The following is a 23,241-nucleotide window of genomic DNA, read 5'->3' on the forward strand; positions in this document are numbered from 1 at the left end:
TCCATATATACACCTCAATCGGAATAGACCAGTTAAATATACAGACAATCAGTTAAATAGAAGAATAATATCCGTGTAAACGCCTGTATCCGATTACATTCCCTATCGGAAAGTTTAAGTCCGTTCTGCATGTGCGTCGTGTCACAGTGAGAGTTTATGCCGTTCAACACGGCGGAGCAGAAACTGGTCTGCAGAGGAGACGAAGTTCATGCTCTGATCTTTAAAAGACGGCGGTGGGACGGACGTCCGGCTTATGTGTCTCAGAACACGACGTCTTCCTCTCGGCCTTCTTTAATAAGGACGTATGAAGGACGTTTTCCTGAGTCTGACGTCATTTTAAAGCAGTTAAAAACACAATCACTGCTCACTGCTGCTCATCTCACTCTGACTGGACCTCACGTGATGCTTGCTGTCATAGTAATGTTAAGGTTAAGCCAGAGGTCACTAAAAGGCGGACGCTGTCCTGTGTGGATCTGGACCTATAATCGATAAACTATGGAGAATGATTTAATTTTGGCTTTTCTAGCTTTAACGGTACAGATTTAGCAGCCTGGGAGACTCACAGAACAATTGCATTGTAAATATTGCACGTGACGCTACTCAGCCAATCAGATCTGTGCATTACGATGAGCTCTGAGACTCGAGTGAGTGATGCCACACAGGGGAGGGACAAGGAGAGAAACAGCAGTCAGAGAAGAAAGTGAGCCTCTGTACTAAAGAACTCTTGAAGAACCATTTTTAAGAACGTCTGCAATACAGTGGTGGTAAAATTGCAAGCTACAAATCAATGCTGTCCGTAGAAAACCTCATATCTCCAAAATGGTAACTTCACAGGAGAAGGGAAAAACCTACTTTACTTTCAATGTAAGTCAATGGAACCAGATTTTTTCCCAAGTAATTTTATTTCTTTTGGTCCAGTCATTATGAAATTTACACACAACCTAAAAGGTAATGGGTGCTTTTAAATTAGGTCAAAAACTAAAACACAGCAGAAATGGAAACACGAGATTTTGTTCCAACAGCAGTAACAAGAATGTTCTCCACTGGAAATCAGGCTCAAAAGCCAGACCAGATAGGCTTTGAGAACCGTGATAGGAAGGGGCCGTTTGACTGACATGCAGACCATCCAGTCATAGACTGCTTATCATGCCGCACTCACTAACCGCAGCTCAGAGCTCCTCTGCACACTTACGGTACCGATATTAACACTCGCTGAAACTGCTTATCAGTCGTTCAGCTGAACGTCCAGGACTGAAGAACAAAGAGGGAACCGCAAATGTTACATAATCCAATCAGCTGTTCTGACTTCCGGCCATCATGGGAGCAAAAATCCACCTCGTCACAGCTGGATTACCAGGAACTGAAACGAGCAAAGAGATTAGGGTTTTTGGCAGCAGCATCTGAAGATATTTTACCATATTATACTGAATCTCCCTCGGCTCAGCACGTCACTGCAGGAGAGAGCAGTTTACATAAAACGACAGACAGACAGACAGACAGACAGACAGACAGACAGACAGACAGAGAAATTCTTTCTTGCTTGCTTTCCTTTCTTTGTTTCTGTCCTCTCTCTCTGTTTCTTTCTTTCTTTCATGGTTTGTTCATTCTGTCTTTCTTTTTTCTTTCAAGATATTTTGTTCTGTTTACAAACAGTACAGAGAGAGAGAGAGAGAGAGAGAGAGAGAGATGGGAGAGAGAGATTGCAGAGAGAGAGTGATGGATAGAGAGAGAGATAACGAGAGAGATAGAGAGAGATGGCAGAGAGAGAGTGATAGATAGCGAGAGAGAGAGAGACAGAGAGAAATGGGGGAGAGAGAGAGAGAGATAGAGAGAGACGGGGAGAGAGAGAGAGATAGGAGAGAGAGATAGATAACGAGAGAGAGTGAGAGAGAGAGATAACGAGAGAGATAGAGAGAGTGAGAGAGAGAGAGAGATAACGAGAGAGATAGAGAGAGTGAGAGAGAGAGAGATAACGAGAGAGATAGAGAGAGTGAGAGAGAGAGAGAGATAACGAGAGAGATAGAGAGAGTGAGAGAGAGAGAGATAACGAGAGAGATAGAGAGAGACAGAGAGAGAGAGAGAGAGAGAGAGAGAGAGATGGGAGAGAGAGATAGATAACGAGAGAGATAGAGAGACGTGGAGAGGGAGGGAGAGAGAGAGAGAGAGAGAGAGAGAGAGCGATAGAGAAAGAGAGAGAGAGAGAGAGAAAGATAGATAACGAGAGAGATAGAGAGACGTGGAGAGGGAGAGAGAGAGAGAGAGAGAGAGAGAGAGAGAGAGAGAGAGACCCCTGTCTCCCCTGTCAATCAAGCACTTTAAAAAAAAAAGGAAATAGTAATTTGTGCCCTCCTGAAAGCGGCCGAAGTCAGTTCAGCGGCTGACTCTGATTTAGAGCTTTGGGTTTCTAGAAACTGAGATAACAGGAGAGAAACAAACGGGGGGTTAGAATGAGATTAGGACAACAACGCGATCCTCTCATCTCTCAGTCTCGCAAAAGAGCTGCGGCCTTTCTGCGAATCCGCTGCGCCGCTTCGCTTGGCTGCAGGACGCGCATCACGGATTAACGCGATGTTTACTCTCGGGAGTTAAGCTCATGTGCAAACGTTCCCGCTAGCAGCATATTGCGGGCAGCGCGGCCTGAGCCGGACACACTGCTGACATTAAGGCCAGCGCATCAGAAACGTAACGATGGCTGCACGTATGCAAATGACTTATTCAAATGAGCTTCATTCACATCAGCGCGATTCTCTCAGCGAGTGGACGGTGTGCACAGATCTTTAACTGGTCTGTTCATCACAGCGCAGCATGAACACGTTATTTAGAGCAATGTGCTGACAAGTGGAACAATTAGCAGTGCATCATGGGAAAAAGGAGAACATTAGAGCATCAGAAGTAAAGGAGAGGCAGCAAAGTGTGGAGATGACAGTGGAGCAAAAACACTAAGTGCAAACTTTAGAAAAGCCCTAATAAGTGTGTGTGTGAGAGTGAGAGAGAGAGAGAGAGAGAGAGAGAGAGAGAGAGAGAGAGAGAGAGAGAGAGAGAGAGTGGGAGAGCAAAAAGAGAGAGAGAGTGAGAGATAGAGATAGGGAGAGAAAGAAAAGAGAGAGAGAGATAACCTGCTTACATGCAAAGATTTTTGCCTATCTGATTAAATACTTTCTGATTACAGATTCAGACTGAGGAGTTTATTCTCACTCTAGTCAACAATCTGATGGAAAATCTTCGTTTACTTGCTCACTACAAGTAATCCGATCCAAAATGATGCACATGTATAGAGAACCACCATGACAACGAACATCACGTGAGTCCAGTCAGAGTGAGATGAGCAGCAGTGAGCAGTGATTGTGTTTTTAACTGCTTTAAAATGACGTCAGACTCAGGAAAACGTCCTTCACATGTCCTTATTAAAGAAGGCCGAGAGGAAGACGTCGTGTTCTGACACACATAAGCTGGACGTCAGTCCCACCGCCGTCTTTTAAAGATCAGAGCATGAACTTCGTCTCCTCTGCAGACCAGTTTCTGCTCCGCCTTGTTGAACGGTATAAACTCTCAATGTAACGCGACGCACATGCAGAACGGAGTTAAACTTTCCGATAGGGAATGTAATCGGATGCAGGCGTTTACACGGATATTATTCTTCTATTTAACGGATTATTTACAGGATAACCCGCCTCGTTCAATCGGAAAGAAACCGTATTCTGAATGGCCTCAATTGGATTATTAGGCTGCATGTAAATAAAGTATTCTGATTCTGATTCTGATGAATGTGGCTATAGAGAGGTAGAGATGAAGGTAGAAAGAAAGAGATAGAGACAAAGAGAGGAGAGAGAGAAGTATAGATAGATAGAGAGGGAGAAAAAGAAAAGAGAAAAAGGGAGAGATAGAGAGGTAGAGATAAAGGTAGAGAGAGATAGAGGAGCCAAGAAAAAGGAGGAGAGAGAAACAGTGGACAAGTCAAAATAGGCAAAGAAATGAAAGAGAGAGGATTAGAGAAAAATCAAGAAAGAGTGGACAAAGCGGGAGTGAGCGATGGAGAGAGAAGAGGAATGGACAGAGGCAGGAGACAGAAACAGAGAAAAAAGATTAAAGAAAGAAAGGGAAAGGGAGGAAGGGAAGAGATAAAAGGGAGAGAGAGGGGAGAAGAGAGTGAGTGAGAGAGAACGGGAAAGAGAGAGAGATAAAGGAGAAGCGAGGGGGACAGAGAAAGGAGAGAAAGAGAGAGAGGGGAGAGAAAGGAGGAAGAGGTGATGTCTCTAGAGGGACTCTGTCAGTCTGAATATGAGGCAGCTGGTTTGGGTTGTTCTGACAGGGCTTTAAAAATAGAGTCGGCAAAGAAAGAGAGAGAGAGAGAGAGAGCGAGAGAGAGCAAGAGAGGGCAAGAGACAGTGTCTAAGAGGAGAAGAGAGGGAGGGGAGGGGTTTTATCAAGGAGAAGGTAGAATTGAGGTCAGAACTCAGAAAGAAATTAAATGAATTACAACTGCTATCAGTGAAGGGAGAGAGAGAGTGAATGGATGGACTGGGCGAGCGAGAATCAACGCTGAAGTTTGGATAAGACTCATTGTGTTTCATTACTTCACTATGTACTAGATAAGGTTCTGCACTGTGCATTCAAAAGGATCCAGAGAGCCCATCTACGAGATTTCAGCTGTTTTAGGACCACCCACTGCATAGAAGAGCACTGACCAATAGATTGGGACACTTTGAAGCAGCCTCAGGTCACCATGCCCAGTGTCAAGTATGGGCTAGTGGGGTATAAAGCCCAGCAGCATTGGGCTGTGGAGCAGTGGAGCTGTGTTCTCTGGAGTGATGGAGCTCCATCCAGTACCTTTGGGATGAGTTGGAGTGATCCAGAACTGATCATCCAACATCAGTACCTGACCTCACTAATGCTCAATCAGATCCTCACAGCAATCTAGAAGCCTTTCCAGAAAAGCAGAGGCTGTTAATGCAAACTTTCAGAGAAGAAGGCCTTCTACTAACCCTCTGGGGTCCATGAACTCGCCCGCACATCAAATCCTCTGTCTCTATATCTGTGTCTCTGTATCTTTGTGACGATCCAGCTCAGAAATCCAGTTCAAACCCCACTGAATCCATAGAGCTTTTCCATTCCGTCTTATCCCGAGATCATACGAGACTCACATCCGGAGTTATGAGCCTATGAAGAGGGGCTGAGATATATGTCGTCAGCCTCTCACCGTGTGGAGCTGCTGGATTCGTGTGTCCATCTACATTCTGTGCGAAACTGACCGATGGACACTCAGGAGATCACTAAGGACTGACTGTCACGCCGAAAACCCTTCATTCTTCATTCAGTCCACATCAGAGACTCGTGTGAAACGGCGTCAGGGAGTTTACAGCTGCTGAAGCTGCTGCAGCGGGTTTGGAAAGTAATGATGAAGATAATGGAGCGTTTAGATATGAAACAGATGAGGATCGTGTTCTATGAAGAGCCTTTAGAGGAGAGTTTAAGAAGAGATGGACAAATCGAGGGAATGACCTCAGAACCCAGAGGGCTCAAAGACTTGAAAGACAGCTGCTCAGCTCAACTGTTATAATGGATTATGATAATATTCAACAAAGTTTGCACTAATATTTTGGTGAAAATAAAATTCTCAGGCTACTTTTAAACATACATGTCCAGAAAAAGTGTTGTTTTCATTGACTATGTTATATTCACTACCACAGACACTGCTGTGTAAATGTGTCCAGTTACATTTGAGTATTTAGGTATTTATTTTTTTTAGCCCAAAGTTTTATTACACAATTCTATAAGTTAAGAACAGCTTAGCTTATCATATCAAATTATTGTGTGGTCAGAGATTTACTCACACTCACTTAATTAAACATCCATATATGTCAATTTTGTCTATTTACTCACTCAGTTCAATTTAGCTTATATTTTTGCAATTTGTAAATATAGAAATATTAACTTTAAAAAGAATAAAACAATTTGAAAACAAGACAGCAGTGTTGTATTTTTAGCATATTGCTAAATACAACAATAAATTCTCTTTTATTTTAACTGGCAGCAAGAAATGCTCAGCCCAGCACTAACACAATACAAAACCAAAGGAGAGGTAATGTGGGAGGACACAACACTCCTCAGACACAGTTACACCAAACAACACAACTATACTAACAATAACAGCAGCAGCAGTTACATTCTTAACCCAGTAGCGTAGCACCTCCCGAGAGCCGCTTTGCCTGGCCACACCTCCTCAGCTCCTCACAGCAGTGTGGCCTGTGGCAGGTACCACAATAGAGGGGCATTGGCATGGAACAATACACAGGGACCATAACACTTTAAGTGAGTGCTCTTTTATTGAACACAGCAGCAGGGAAGAACCACCGCTCAACACTACTGAATGGTCGAGACAGCCGGGCAGGTCACCGACAGCCACACAACTCACTCCACAGAAACACAGTCTAACAGGATAACACACAAACAACACAAACACACTTCAGCCTAGCAGTAACAACCATTCCGCTACTGTCGGGACAAAACCTCATACCTCCAAAATAGTAACTTTACAGGAGAAGGAAAAAGCTTACGTTACTTTCTATGTAAGTCAATGGAACCAGAATTTTTTCCAAGTCATTTTGAGCCATTTCTACTGGTCCATCCTTCATGAATTTTACACTCAATATAAAGGCCGACATGCTTTTTCAAATTATGTCAAAAACTGAAAATCAACAAAAATGGAGATACGAGGTTTTGTTCCGACAACAGCGATTTACAAGGTTATTTACGTCTTCCCTACCGCGAGTGTGCTGCCCCTCCTTGAGCCTGCCCACGGCCATGTGAGCCAGAAGCACCACGAAATCCCACCAATCAGTAATCAGTGCGTCATACTGCAGACTGTACTTGGATAAAAGCTCTTATTAAGCCTAGTTGTTTAGACCATTGTGCTCTCAAAACGTCTTCCTGACTGAAGATTCAGTGGCTTGACATGAGATCATTTCAATCAGTCAACCCATATTTCAATGGAAGTACACTGAAGGTGTCCCTCATTTACAATGTTGCTGAGCAAGTTACACCGGGCTCGAAAATTGACCAGCTAAAATGAAATGAAAATCATCAAGATAAAAAGGTGGATATCAAAAAAATAAAGACATAAACAAAAATAAAAATAAAAACATAACAGATCAATTACAAAACAGGCATAATTGAACATATAATTAAACATATAATGAAAGCATTAAGATTACGTGAAAGAACCCACTTAGATTTAACTTGCTGAGATTGTTTTTCAAGTGTGACTTTTAGGCGTTGCTTATTTGAAGGCTTGCTCATCAAGCGATTATGGTGTTAATAATATCGATAATAATTATTATTATCATTTCAGTAGTTAAGATATTAAATCAGGGCTTTTTATCGGATTGGAGGAAATAGCCTCCTCTTCACTGTCTCAGTTTAAAGATTCCGAGACTGGATTAGATGTTGTTTGAAAGTGTTTGCAGATTTAAGGACGGCTTCTTAAATTTTTAAAGAATTTTCGTGAGAATTCTCAGAAGCTGCCTCGTCGTGATGCATTTAAATGTGAGTGTCTGCATCTTGTTCCTGCGCCCAGAAGCAGAATCTCAGAGGCTTATTTCATAAATTGTTGTCTGATGGCATATTCTTCTACTTATTCTTGTAATATTCCTCTGCCAGACTTTTTTCTCTAAAAATCTATCTGAGATACTGACACTCTTCCAACTCTGGAATTTTTGGTCTGATCAGGAATGCTGTGCTTGTATACAGCTTTTCGAACGGATGTACCGTTTTCATGCAATTGTGTTAAACGATAGGAATGAATGGGGTGCAAAAGTTTGTGCACCCAAGTTATGTCATATTGATACAATCTATTAACTGTGCAGGGAACCATAGCAACCACCTGGGTTACCACAGTAACGCCTAGCAACCTCCTGGGATACCATAGCAACTACCTAGCAACCACCTGGCATAGCATAGCAACCACATAGCAACCATCTGGGATAGCATAGCAACCACATAGCAACCACCTGGGATACCATAGCAACGATGTATCAACCTTTGCAACCACCTAAAGTAACATAGTAACCATTCACCATTCAGCAACACCCTAGCAACCATGTGGGACCTGCTAAAGCTGCACAATCACATCCTAATTTCACTTTATCTCACATTAATTTCCTGTTAGCACTTAATCTTTAACTTTACTGTAGGTGTCATTGTTATTGTTCTTGCTGTCATCACTATGGTTGTTTCTGTGCTGTTATGGATATAATTTCTTTTATGCTTAATAATAATAATAATAATAATAGAAGAGAAAGACTTGAGTAGTGATTTAAGAGCAGACTGGTATCTTTAGTCACTGCGAGAGAACAGATTGATGGATGAAGCACATTGGTGTTTCAACAAATCTCTCTCTCTCTCTCTTTCTCTCTCTCTCTGACTCTGTCTCTCTCTTTATCTCTGTCTCTGTCTCTCTCTCACTGTCTCTGTCTCTCTCTCTCTCTCTCTCTCTCTCTCTCTCTCTTTATCTCTCTCTCTGTCTCTGTCTCTCTCTCACTGTCTCTGTCTCTCTCTCTCTCTCTCTCTCTCTTTATCTCTCTCTCTGTCTCTGTCTCTCTCTCACTGTCTCTGTCTCTCTCTCTGTGACTCTGTGTCTCTTTCTCTCTCTGTCTCTCTCTCACTGTTTCTGTCTCTCTCTCTCTTTCTCTCTTTCTCTGTGACTCTGTCTCTCTCTTTCTTTATCTCTCTCTCTCTCTCTCTGTGACTCTGTGTCTCTTTCTCTCTCTGTCTCTCTCTCACTGTCTCTGTCTCTCTCTCTGTGACTCTGTGTCTCTGTCTCTCTCTCTCTCTCTCTCTCTCTCTCTCTCTCTCTCTCTCTCTCTCTCTCTCTCTCTCTCTCACTGTTTCTGTCTCTCTCTCTCTTTCTCTCTCTTTCTCTCTCTTTCTCACTGTCTCTGTCTCTGTCTCTCTCTCTCTCTTTATCTCTCTATTTCTCTCTCTCTCTCTGTGACTCTGTCTCTCTCTTTATCTCTCTCTCTCTCTCTCTCTCTCTCTCTCTGTTTCTCTCACTGTCTCTGTCTCTCTCTCTGTGTGTCTCTCTCTCTCTCTCTCTCTCTCTCTCTCTCTCTCTCTCTCTCTCTCTCTCTCTCTCACTGTCTCTGTCTCTCTCTCACTGTCTCTGTCTTTCTCTCTGTGTCTCTGTCTCTCTCTCTCTGTGTCTCTGTCTCTGTGACTCTGTGTCTCTCTCTCTCTCTCTCTCTCTCTCTGTTTCTCTCTCTCTCTCACTGTCTCTCCCTCTCTCTCTCTCCCTGTGCTGAGTTAGCCCTCAGACTGCCAAAATCTCACATGCAGTAATTCTCGTGTGAGAATGTGCTGGCGCTGCTCCAGAGGACCACTTTACTCTGGTCCACTCTGCACTAAAGCACAGCTCATTGTCAGATATCATTAAGCCCAAAGCCGTCTGTCTCTATTACATAAAAGAGCTCCTCCTTCTGGCTCCCTATGACACCCCTATCAATACAGCCACACAGCTCACTCTTCAGCGGAGCGCTGCGCATCACTACGTACCCCTTAAGCATTTTATTGCACACTTCTGTAATCTATGTGCTGCTCAGCCAGTTTGCATTGAAGTCCCTTTATTTACTGAACAATAAGCCTTAGTGTGTAACTCGGGGTTAACTTAACTCAGTTTAACAGTGTGTACGTAACTCTAACCCGGGAGACTGGAAGGTGTTAGTCTTCTCACAGTGGAAGGATGGACAGAAACACCTGTGGATGTTTTCAGATCTGAAGCAGCTTGATGTTCTCCTCTCTCTCAGAGATCAAAGCTTTCAGTGCTGTTTATCTGATGGGGGCAGTTTTGGTGTCTACCAGCTCTTCCAGGTGGTTGTTAGGAGCCTCGTTTTCTTTTTTTCTCTCTTTTGATTGATTTTTGAATTTCTTCTTTTTTTTAAATACTTATTTCCCTCCGAATGTCTTCTTTCTTATACTCCTCACAAATATCTCCTGAAAATGAATAACATGTACATAATGGCTTTTGCACTGGACTGTATATGTATTACTACTACACTACTACTACTACTACTGCTACTACTACTGCTACTACTACTACTAATAATAATAATAATAACAGCAACATAGAACAAATAAATAAATAAACAAAGACTTTCTGGCCATTGTGCCAGTTTGGTCTGGATGATGCAATGCTGATGTGGAAATCAATATTGATGTGGAAACCACGCGAGGTTAGAACTGTTGCAGAATGTCCTACTTCTGTATTTAGAGCTCTAAGAATTTAAAGGGATGGTTACAAGTAAATTCAAAGACTTTCCTAGAAAAGAGGTCATCATAAAAGCAAGAGCCACTAACCCCGCCCACGCACCTCACCTTAAAAGCCTGTTGGTTATAATCATCTTATAATCCCCAATGCAAGCACTGGGTTGTGGAGCAGTGGAACAGCGTGGGACACTAAAGTCAAACTTCTGGAGATCTGGTGTAAAGAAAGCAGAGCACTGCATAATCCTAAACTTAACCCTGACCTCAACCCAAAACCTAATCCTAACCCTCACCCTGGCTCTAATCCTAAACTTAACCTTGACCTCAACCCAAAACCTAATCCTAACCCTCACCCTAATCCTAACCCTCACCATGGCTCTAATCCTAAATTTAACCCTGACCTCAACCCAAAACCTAATCCTAACCCTCAACCTGGCTCTAATCCTAAACTTAACCTTGACCTCAACCCAAAACCTAATCCTAAACCTCACCCTAATCCTAACCCTCACCCTGGCTCTAATCCTAAACTTAACCTTGACCTCAACCCAAAACCTAATCCTAAACCTCACCCTAATCCTAACCCTCACCCTGGCTCTAATCCTAAACTTAACCTTGACCTCAACCCAAAACCTAATCCTAACCCTCACCCTAATCCTAACCCTCACCATGGCTCTAATCCTAAATTTAACCTTGACCTCAACCCAAAACCTAATCCTAACCCTCACCCTAATCCTAACCCTCACCCTGGCTCTAATCCTAAACTTAACCTTGACCTCAACCCAAAACCTAATCCTAAACCTCACCCTAATCCTAACCCTCACCCTGGCTCTAATCCTAAACTTAACCTTGACCTCAACCCAAAACCTAATCCTAACCCTCACCCTAATCCTAACCCTCACCCTGGCTCTAATCCTAAACTTAACCTTGACCTCAACCCAAAACCTAATCCTAACCCTCACCCTAATCCTAACCCTCACCCTGGCTCTAATCCTAACTCTCATGTCTTTGCCATGTTACTGAGAAACTGCTCAGCGTTTATTTCATCTGAAAGGATCCAAAATAAAGTGACCAGTAAAATGGATCTTGTAAATAAGTTCGGGCAGAACTTCGTCAACAGATTTCAGTTTTATTTGTTGCGATATTTGCTGATGTACTTTGTAGCGTGACGTATTGATCAATGATTGACGGCTGCTTTTCAATAATCCTATTTATTTTGAGGCAGATTTGGTCTCTTCAAGTTAGAAAGCTCATCTGGTCCAAACAACATGGAATCATATGGAGTTAACCTCTTAAAATCTCAGGCTTATTACACACTAAGGCTGATTATTCAGTAACTACAGAGACCTCAATGCAAACTGGATGAGCTGTTCTTAAGTTATAGGGGTGTGTAGTAAAACTGGGGGTCCGCCGGTGGGCCCTGACCAATTTAAGGCCATTTAAAGCCAAAGCCAGCTTGTGCTCTGCTTTCTCCTGTCTCACATAGCTTTAATCCTCTCTTCCAGTCTGAACTACAGTGGGATGTGTTTGGCTTCAGACGCTCAGTTCAGCGACTTTCTGGACGGGATGGGTCCGGCGCAGTTTGTGGGCAGACAGACGCTGGCCACGACGTCAATGGGTGAGTGGCGTATTGACATTGAGCTGTACAAGAACTGAATTACGTCCTTTCCTGACATTTACACTGATGCTGCTTTCTGGAAGCAGCAGAATGTCACCGTGAGCGTTTGTGTTGCAGGTGATGTGGAGATTGGTCTGATGGAAAGGAACGGACAGCTGGAGGTGGAGATCATTCAGGCGAGAGGACTCATCATGAAGCCTGGATCCAAAGGGCCTCCAGGTAGCTCTCTTGTCAAAAGGACTCCACTCTCTGTTGTCATCTCAGTTCTAAAGTGATAGTTCGACTAAAAATGAGTACATTTTTCCACCAAGGATGGATTACTGAGAGGGCCAGTAGGGCTCGCTGCCTGTCAGGGGACTCGGGGGTCCTCAGATCACAAGGCCTAAGGAAGCTCAGTATGTGGGACCATCCACTTTAAATGCCAACGTTAGAAGAACAAAGAGCCCTTAGATATATACAAATATTGGGTAACACTATTTGGATGGTCCCCTGTTGATGCTTCGTAGATGCTCAATATATCTTTTAGTGATGTTCAATGAAATTAAATCTTTTTTTTTTTAATCTATTAAATGCAACTGAACTTGAAGTTCAAACCTACACATTCACATTCATACCTAGGGGCAGTTTAGCATGTCCAGTTGGCCTGGCTGCATGTTTTTGGCTGGTGGGGGGGAACTGGAGAACCGGGAGGAAACCCACAAGGACACTGGGAGAACATGCAAACTGGTCGCCCGGCCGGGGATTCGAACCCAGGCCCTTCTTGTTACCCACCGTGCCTCCATATGTATGTTTTCCACCAAGGATGGATTACTGACAGGACCACGGGAGCCCCTTTGACTGTCAAGGGCCTCAGGGGTCCTCACATCAGAAGGCCTGAGGAAGCTCAGTGCTTGAGACATTATTGACTCACCTTAATAATAACTATAACAATAATGACTTTCTTTAGCTTAAAGAGCTTTACAGATAGAGGATAAAGTTTAACGAAGAAAGAAATTTATAGAAGAAATTAAAGTGCAGTTTGATTTTCTTCTGTTCTAGTCCATCAAATGCGTTTGTATGAAGAAGAGAAGCGCATCTTGTGCTTTGCCATGGACACAAGCCAAAAACTGGACGTTTAGGCTTTTGAAGTTTCATACGACACTGATTTGTGCCTGTACCTGTAGAGCGGGCTCTTTAGGAGAGTGCACATTAATACGGCTAATCTTGCTTATTTCATAACAAGAATTCCAGGTTTGCTCAAAGTGGACCTGAACACAGCTGTGAAATATTGCTTAACCCTTGGCCTTCATATTCTAAACAACAGGCTTTCAGTTTACATGGATGTAGATTATTAAAATGCCTGATATTAAATATGCAAATCAATCTGTAATTAAAAATAAAGCCTGTCTTGCTGTGAATAAGAGTTTTAGGACTCAGCCTGAATCCAAGAGGACAGAGAATCAATAAATAAGTAAATAATAATTGTTTATTTTTACTCGTAATAACCAACAGAATGAATCACCATCAAAATGATCGCTCTTACAGCTCAGACACACTCCGGACTCACAGTCATGCACTTGTTTTCAAGATCTCTGTAATTTAATAAATACAAAATTTAGCAGGCAGCAGAAAACGAGGAAAAACGGGTCGACTTTCCGTAGAAAAACTGAGTTCAGCTTCTTTTATTATAAGGGTTTAAAATGACATCACCGTCTATTAGACTGGAGAGAAGAGCTACAGCCTCACACGACGCCCAGCTTCTGAACGGAGCTTATGGAATATGAGAGTTATGGAGAATAGGACGTTTGAGTGTACAAAATCATCAAAAACGTTCCCTTAACTTGAAATTGTTGAGAAAAATGTGGGATATATTGATTTTTATGTACAATAGACTTCATTTATTTGTTAAAAAATTACAGTCTTTGCTGATGTGAGGTTGAAAATTGTGTGAGTTCGAATTCTTACTGTACTGCCGCTGTAAGAACTTGCTGAGAGTTTCATGAGAAAGTTAAAGGGAACTATTTATTATCTATGCAGGGTTAAATTACATTACAACGGCGATGGCCTTGTCTGGGTGGGACTCATTTTATGTGTACGTCTCTGGAGATGCTGATAAAAGAACACTAAATGGGCTTTTTTCAGGAGTCCCTGTGATCCTGCGCATCTCATACATACGTTTCTTTCATCTTTTCAGCGGCTTACATAAAAGTGTACCTCCTGGAGAACGGTATGTGCGTAGCCAAGAAGAAGACGAAGTCCGTGCGGAAGTCGCTGGACCCGCTTTACAACCAGGTCCTCGTCTTCTCCGAGAGTCCTCAAGGAAAGGTCGTGCAGGTAAACACGAGTGGAAAATAGGTGCAATTTATTTTACATCACAGACATCATAATAAACACCAGTTCGAAAAAAAACAGGACCCTCACAGAGCAGGTACTGTGTTGTGCTGGTGAGAGTGGATCAGACTGGAATTTTTAAACACTGTGTCCACTCACTGTCCACTCTATTAGACACTCCTACCTTGTCGGTCCACCCTGTAGATGTAAAGTCAGAGACGACAGCTCATCTGCTGCTGCACGGTTTGTGTTGGTCATCCTTCGTCACTGGTCACAGGACACTGTTGGCTGGATGTTTTTGGTTGGTGGACTATTCTCAGTCCAGCTGCGACACTGAGATGTTTAAAAACTCCAGCAGCACTGCTGTGTCTGATCCACTCAGACCAGCGCAACACACACTAACACACCACCACCACGTCAGTGTTACTGCAGTGCTGAGAATGATCCACCACCCAAATAGAACCTGCTCTGTGAGGGTCCATGGGGGTCCTGACCACTGAAGAACAGGGTAACAGAGTCTCAGAGAAACAGATGGACTACAGTCTGTAACTGTAGAACTACAAAGACCAGCTATACAGTAAGTGGAGCTGATAAGATGGACAATGAGCGTAGAAACAAGGAGGTGGTCAGAAAGTTACACCTGATCAGTTTACATAGAAACAATGAAACTATGAATACAAGCAGAAATTGTTGCACTTGTCATTTCCTAATTGCCAAATGTGTTCTATTGTACAAGATATATAAATATACACGCTATCAAAAATACACAGCTTGGCAAAATCAAAAATGGGCAAAATGACAAGTCAGTCAACTGAAACCCACAAAAGCAAACATGCGTGAAGGAGACAGGAGTCTGCAGTCTGGAGGTCTTGAGGCTTCTTTTAAGTAGTGAGTGTCAGGAGTTTATTGTGACAGTTCAAAATCCTACTTTTACAGTGAGCTGCTGATTCATGTCTACAAGTCTGAGCTGCTGAGTGCGGTTTACGGTCAGTGTTTATTATTTATGACAGATGTGGGACCATTCCGGAGCTCAGCTGCGCAGCAGACGATGAACGTTCGCAAAAATGTGTCACCCGTCCAGCAAAACAGCTGATTTTATTCATCTGATTAAAGCTACACTCTAAAAAGTGGCTCGTCAGTTCAACCTAAAAAGCGAAACAAGCAGTTTAAAAACTGTAAATGAAACAGTGCAAAATCAAAAAACTTTAGTCGAACAAACACGTCCACGCTGTTTACAGTGCACTTACATGCTCAAAAAAGGATGAAGAGGGTTTTTTACGTGTGTCAAACTAAGTGATCATGAAAAGCACAAAGGGGAGGTTTAGTAACATTAAAGTTGAAGATACTGTAATGATCCATAATCATAATTTCACATCACTGTTGTTAGTATTTGACAGGTGTGTTCTAGATACAACAATCAGGCGTAACTTTCTGACCACCTCCTTTTTTCTACACTCACTGTCCATCTTATCAGCTCCACTTACTGTATAGCTGGTCTTTGTAGTTCTACAGTTACAGACTGTAGTTCATCTGTTTCTCTGATACTCTGTTACCCTGTTCTTCAGTGGTCAGGACCCCCATGGACCCTCACAGAGCAGGTACTGTTTGGGTGGTGGGTCATTCTCAGCACTGCAGTAACACTGACGTGGTGGTGGTGTGTTAGTGTGTGTTGTGCTGGTCTGAGTGGATCAGACACAGCAGTGCTGCTGGAGTTTTTAAACACCTCAGTGTCGCAGCTGGCCTGAGAATAGTCCACCAACCAAAAATACCCAGCCAACAGCGTCCTGTGACCACTGATGAAGGACTAGAGGATGACCAACACAGCAGCAGATGAGCTGTCGTCTCTGACTTTACATCTACAAGGTGGACCGACAAGGTAGGAGTGTCTAATAGAGTGGACAGTGAGTGGACACAGTGTTTAAAAACTGATCTAACAGTTGACTTTTAGTAGTACCCCATTCAGGTCAGACAGTTCTTGTAAGTAAATGGTAAGCATGGTTATATTTTATCTGTCAGGATGCTTTAATAACTAACGCTGTACAAACAGTGGATCTTCTAGTGCCTCGTCGATGCCGCGATGACCGCTGAGATTTCAGCAATATGTTTTTCATGTTTCAATGAGGTCACCGTGCACCAGTGGGCAGGGTATAATATCATGTTTCACTTGGCCTTTGGACTCTAGGACAGCACGAATCTTCCTAAATAACACTGCGTCCTCTGCTTAGGGGGTGTGGCCATGCAAAGTGCCTCTCGGGGTAGCATCAAGCTCCCAGATTAGACGGGGACTGTTATTGTTGATGTTGTTATCAGTGTAGCTGTGTTGCTTGGGTCAAAGTGGGTCTGAGTAACTAGTTGTTGGAAGTGCCTTCACCCCTCTAATGCTGCGTCCTCCCGTGTTACCCCCTCTCTGTGTTTCGTGGTGGGGTTAGCATTGGGATGGGCACTTCTTGCTGCCTGTTCAAAATAAAAAGAGCATTTTCTCACATGTGCAGGTTTCTGCATCTCTTTTTAGTGACGATTTACTAACAGTTACTATTTTGCCGAATGTGGCTTTAAGGCAGGCTGGTTTTAAAAGGAAGCCAAGTCTGAGTCACTGCAGTAAAACAAAAGAACCGAAGTCACATCCAGTCAGTGTTCTACTTTAATACACGCATCTTAGTCGTGGATAAAGAGAACATTTAACATTCGCCCGAGACGTTTAAAATTCGGCTGAAATGAATTATTCTGAAGAGAGCACTTATGAAAGGCTGTCATAACAAACATTAAGGGATCTAACAAAGGCCAGCCATCTGGAGGGAGAGAGAGAGAGAGAGGGAGAGAGAGATGTAGTATGTGTAAGGTTTCGTACAGTACTGTGAGGAATCCACAAACCAAAAAAGGCTGGATGTAAGTGGTTGTGAACTGAAAGCAGGGAACAGTTTGTACAGCCTCGTTTCTCCTGTTTTGCACATTAGGGGCGTATATAATAACTCCTGCAGTGTAGTTTCAAATACTATAAGCTAAACACCAGGAGACTTTAAGATATTCAGTATTTAGAGTATTTGGGATCAACATTAAATGACAAACAGTGGCATGTAATCCTCTGTTTGTAGTCATTTTTGTCAGTTTATCTTTCACCACCATTCAAATCTGTTGCATCCTGGATGTTAAATGTATTACAACTTAATTCCCAATTGGATACAAAAGTCTTAAATAAAAATACTAAAGTATAACATCTGATAAAATCGGTGACTGGAATGTGTAGCGTATTAAATCTGTATCATAAAATGCTCTTAATATTTAGGCCCTGCCAATCCATACAGTATGTGTTTCACTGAAATAGCTGTGGGTCTGATAACACACTAAATGATCTACCACTATAAATGCACGGATATTAGATTAGATGACCCTTATTAGTCCCGCAACGGGGAAATTTCACCTCCGCATTTAACCCATCCGTGAAGTGAAACACCACATACACACTAGTGAGCGCACACACACTAGGGGGCAGTGAGCACACTTGCCCCGAATGGTGGGCAGCCCTATCCGCAGTGCCTAGGGAGCAGTTGGGGGTCAGGTGTCTTGCTCAAGGACACCTTAGTCATGTGCTGTCGGCACTGGGGATCAAACCGGCGACCTTCCGGTCACGAGGCTGGTTCCCTAAACTCCAACCCATGACTGTTTGCATATTGTCTTGACTGGCCCTCAGAGAGTGTGCATGAAGGTTTTGTCTGTAGAGGACATATATACACACACCCCTGGGCAACTTTGATTGAAGTTTAGTGTGTAAGTGTGCAGACAGTCTTTTACAGAAAGAAGAGTTGGTATTGATCCACTTAGCACACAGCTGAAAAACGTTACTGAGCTAGTTTGTGTTTAATGAGACCAAGAAATGTTCTTCATAGGGTTTAAATCTGGACTCTGACCAGCCAAAAGTGTCAGTAACAACCATTATATTTTGGGCTTGGTGCGTTGTTTTGCCCAGGAGGCTAAACACACACACACACACACACACACACACACACACACACACACACACACACACACACACACACATATATATATATATATATATATATATATATAATAGATATCTGCCAGTTTGCTCTGAAGTCCCTGTAGTTACTGAGTAATATGTTGCTGTCAGAACAAAACCTCGTATCTCCAAAACGGTCACTTTACAGGAGAAGGGAAAAACCTACTTTACTTTTAATGGAAGTCAATGGAACCAGACGTCTTTCCAAGTCATTTTGGGTCGTTTGTTTTAGTCCATTCATCATGAAATTTACAGACAATTTAAAGGTCAACAGGTATTTTCAAATTATGTCAAAAACTGAAAAACAACAAAAATGGAGATGTGAGGTTTCGTTCCGACAGCAGCGATAAGCCTTAGTATGTAACAAGCCTGTGATTTTGAGGGGTTAAATCAATAAATAAGCAACACACTTAAACCGCTGGTAAATTTGTTGTTGATGACCCAAATTATTTCTCACTATTTGCATTTTGGTTGGTTGTTTTGTAAGTCAGTTCTGTCCAAAGTTAAACACGTGCCTCCACAAGGGCTTTTAATTCCAAGCGATTTCTCTTCATCCTTTCATCATGAAGGTTTGCTCAAATGATGTAGAAAAATCAAACTGATTAGAACTGCAGATAAGAAAACACTCAGAAAAGCGACACCTCTCTCTCTTCACAGATCATCGTTTGGGGAAACTACGGCCGGATGGATCGCAAGTGCTTCATGGGCGTGGCCCGCATCCTGCTGGAGGAGCTGGATCTGACCAGCATGGTGATTGGCTGGTACAAGCTGTTCCCCACCTCCTCCATGGTGGACCCCACGATGGCCCCCCTAATTCGACACTCGTCCCAGCTCTCCCTGGAGAGCACGGTGGGGCCGTGCTGCGAACGCTCGTAAGACGGCCGGCCGAGCTTTTGTTTTTGTTTTTTTCTCTTCGAAAGGGCTCTCGAGGCCCCTTTACCTTACAGCGCTGGTTGTGCATGCCGCAGCTGAGCCGTCTGGAGCCTTCAGGAGCTCTCTAGAATCCTCTAGAACGTAGAACCTTCTGGAAAATTCTGAGCCTGAGCACAGGTTCCCGAAGAAGGGTTCTTTTCTCTCTCTCTCTCTCTCTCTCTCTGTCTCTTTCTCTCTCTTTTTTTCAAAGAAGTAAATAAATAAATAAAACGATAATAATATAAAGACACCAGAAGCATGAGCTGAAGATCGAAGGAGAACGAAGAGCTCTTTGTCCGTGTCTGTGTAACTGGGACTCGTGTTTTCCGATTCTCGTCAGTGGTCTCCGTGTCTATCTGAAGAAGTGTGTACATCTTATGAGTGGTCTCTATCGTCAAAGACAGTCGGTGTTGTCTGTATACGGATTTCGGTCGTCGAGAGTGGCTGCAATGTTGCGTCTTGCGGTGTGGAGAATATCTAGCCATAGATCGGTCTGTGCAATATCACGTAAGAGTGGCGGAAGCCAAGTAGGAGGGTCAGCTAAGACGAGGCGTAGGCCTTTTTCTCGTTAGAGTTCTCGTTAGCGCAGAGGACAATAGATTTAGATGGAGTGCTCGGTAATTGACGCTTGGCTCAAGTCGTTTTTTTTTTTCCTGTTATTTTTTTTCCTCTTTCTTCCCTTTTTAACTGTGCCAATTCTACCAGCAAGTGTCTTTACTTTGAGGCTTGTGCCATCGTTCACTGATCAGAGGCTATTTCTGAGCTGATCCATCAGGAACACACAGGGATTTATTACTTTCACTCCTTGTTGTGACAAATAATAGCACATATTCCAGTTTTGGAGTATGATATTGGGTTGTTGAGATATATATTTTTCACAAAGGACATGACAAATTATAATCTCTTTCTAGGTGTAAGAGCTAATTAGTCTTAGATTAATAGAAAAAAAAATATATATAACAATGTTCATGGAATGAATGTCAGTAAATATATTTGATTTAGTCTCTACTACACGTGATGGTCTAGTTACGCACTTTATATCTAAAATGTCCTTTTTTTCATATATGCTTGCTAGTTCAGAGTGAGCCAAAGGTTATTATTACTACTATTAATATTGTTTGACTCATAACTTTGATGTTGCAGGATGCCGAACTTTCAGTAGCAATGTTAAGGTTATAGCATTAGATAGTAGCATAGGCATGAGAGGCTTTCTTCGGCTTGCCAGAACCTAAATAAGATTTAGCATGAGAGTTTTAATCGGGAAAATCGAAGAAAAAAAACGAGCAAAATATGTAGCAGAGATGCATAATCATGGAGATACTGTTACATTGCAGTGCAGAAGTACGTTCTGCCAGACTGAGGCGGAACGTATGAGGATGCGAGGGGTCTATATTTTTATGTTTGTGTTGAAAGTGGGCTCTCACATCTGTTTATGGAGCATTACATAGCATAAGAATGAGGATTCTATAAATTCGCTTCACAAAAGGGAATTAAAAAAGTGAAGTAGCATTCCTGGTCAGCAGTGGGGAACCCTCATGGCCTTCGAGGCCTTCAAAAAAGGCCTAATGATTTTTCGGGAAGTAAAGAAAAAGATACGTTTGTCCCGTCTGTCACTTTTCATTCATATAATCATCGTGCTTGATGTATTTATAGCTCTCCATGTATTGCAGCAACATTTTGAGATCTTGGAAAAGTGTCCAGTCAGGAGGGGTAACTAGGTAGAAGCAACCAAGCAAGCTCTCCCATTGGTTAGGCCCTGAGAACCTAACTAGTAATACTAGTGTAATTATTTTTGATTTCAATGGGACCAACTTTGTGAAAAAAAGCACCTCTCGCTTGGTCTTCTGGAAGTTCTAGATACATCACTGCAGTTTTACCAGGTTTGGTCAGTTGTTAGGAATGGAAAACAGCGGCAGCAGCTCTATTTACTGAATAGAGTCGCTGTAAAACCGACACATACGTGCTCAAACATACATTAATGTCTGTTACAAGCTTCAAACAAAACACTGAATGTCTTTTCCAGGCTTCGAATGTCCGTATTTTGTCTAAAACCGCAAAAAATGTTAACATAATATTAGAAACCCCATAGGGGTGCTAGCAGACATTAGCATTATCGTACAGGTGGGTCGTATTTTGACCGAGTTTTGACGTTTATGGCCCGAACTGAAGGCCTAGCTCTAGTAGAGACCATTCTCCACTGCTGTTCAGACTATAAATACTGACTTAATCAAGCCATTACATTTCAAAACACTGCCATTTTCTTCTTTTTTGGGTAACTGAACATGTCCATCATCTAAAGCAATAAGAACCTGTCTTCTCAAATCAGTCTGAGGCACTAGCAGATGTATAGTGGAGAGGAAACTAAAAAGCCAAGCCATTCATGCATCACATTAGACAGTCCTGAGTTCATGTAGCAATACTACATTTGCTTATGTGAGGAAACTCTATGTGGAACACAGTGAAAGTCGTGTCTCTGGGATTTCGACTCTGGAGTTTGATGCCAAAAACATTTTTATTTAAGCGCTTTTTGGTTGTGAAACAAATGTACAATGAAAGCAAATATCTTTTATGAATGAGTCACTATGGATGAATGTCATTCTCCGCTTCCCCGCAGTGGAGGAAATGTTATGTACATGTTCAATTCAATAGAAGTTTGATATTAGCCTCAGTTTCAAGTCATTCAAACAGGTTGGGGACAGTAATGTATCGTCTTAAACCTTTAGTTCGGGTTTCTATTAGGGATAATGTTCACGTCTTATCTGTGTCTGTATATCCGTCTGTTACATGATGAACTGAACTTCAAAGACATAAAAAAGTCTTAGGCACCTTTGAAGCCAATTATCTGGGCAGTAAGTACTTATTGATTAAAAAACAACTGGCGTTAAAATAAGTACAAGTAAACAAATAAAGCCTGGGGTCTGCTAACTGCAATAATTATTGAAAACAGCACATTATTCTCACATCTGACTGCATTTAGGTTTATTTTGGGGGTCAAATGTTAGCAGTTTCTTAATTAATTGTGATTAACTACAGAAAATAAGGCATGATAAGTTGCATTTGTTTGATGATTAGTGTTAACTTTGATCCTAAAGAAAGATATTTTCCACTTTTAAGGCAGTGCATTGTGTTATAGCTGTATGAGAGGACAAAATAAGCTTCGTTAGAATGTATTTATTACTTTTACGTTATTTTGAACAAAGAACCTGAACATGAAAATCAGCTGATCTCCAAAGAGTGAACACAGCTTCAGTGAGAGCAACAGTGTCTGCACGTTCCAACCGATGAGTGGATATATCATAAACGTCATATAGGCAGTCAGTGAGTGTATGTATCATATATACAGTATCATATATACAGTCAATACAAAGTTTCATATATAACATATATACAGTCAAAGAGTGTATATATCATATAGACCTTATATATGGTTCATGAGTTTGTATATCATATATCATACATATACAGTCAAGGAGTGTATATATCGTATAAATCACATATACAGTTGACAAGTGTATATATCATATATATCATATATACACTCAATATATGTATCATATGTCATATATACAGTCAATGAGTGTATATATTGTATAGATCATATACACACTCAATAAGTGTATGTATCATATGTCATATATACAATGAGTATGTATATTGTATGTATATATATATATATATATATATATATATATATATATATATATATATATATATAAACGATTAATTAGAGCTGATTGATGTGGCATACATGTAATATTATGATATTTTAAGCTTCCATGCTACCCAGTATATCACAATATACCTTTTTCCCAACATCTGATAAGCTGAAACAGAAAATACTTCAAAAATTATGAATTTTTTAACATTTCACACACTGCACTGCAGTAAATCCAGTGAATCAGGGTTAATTTTGCTCTCTTTTTGATTGAAAGGTGTAGCTGGGAAGTGTTTTTAAGACCTGCCAATGTCCACGATTTGCTCAGAAAAGCATCTTGTGACATATTGTGACATAATTTAGCACGATTACCACAACTGCTGTCATATCTCCCAACTGTAGGCTTCATATTTTATCACGGGAACAGGTTATTACGTTTGACAGACCTGGTTTATTTGTATTTGTTTTAATGTTATACAG

At 41.8% G+C, this 23,241-nt stretch overlaps 1 protein-coding gene across 1 annotated transcript in view; it reads left to right on the forward strand.

The window, feature by feature from the left end:
* rims4 (regulating synaptic membrane exocytosis 4) overlaps positions 1–21,287 on the forward strand; it is a 63,917-nt gene extending 42,630 nt beyond the window's left edge. Inside the window, exons 3-6 of the mRNA XM_017718263.2 lie at positions 11,757–11,869; positions 11,987–12,088; positions 14,043–14,182; positions 18,852–21,287. Of these exons, the coding sequence (XP_017573752.1) occupies positions 11,757–11,869; positions 11,987–12,088; positions 14,043–14,182; positions 18,852–19,070 (574 nt within the window). The 3' untranslated portion in view covers positions 19,071–21,287. The remainder of the gene's footprint in view (positions 1–11,756; positions 11,870–11,986; positions 12,089–14,042; positions 14,183–18,851) is intronic.
* Positions 21,288–23,241: the final 1,954 nt, after the last annotated feature.

This window comes from Pygocentrus nattereri, chromosome 26 (assembly GCF_015220715.1).
Source record: "Pygocentrus nattereri isolate fPygNat1 chromosome 26, fPygNat1.pri, whole genome shotgun sequence".
Taxonomy (NCBI): Eukaryota; Metazoa; Chordata; class Actinopteri; order Characiformes; family Serrasalmidae; genus Pygocentrus; species Pygocentrus nattereri.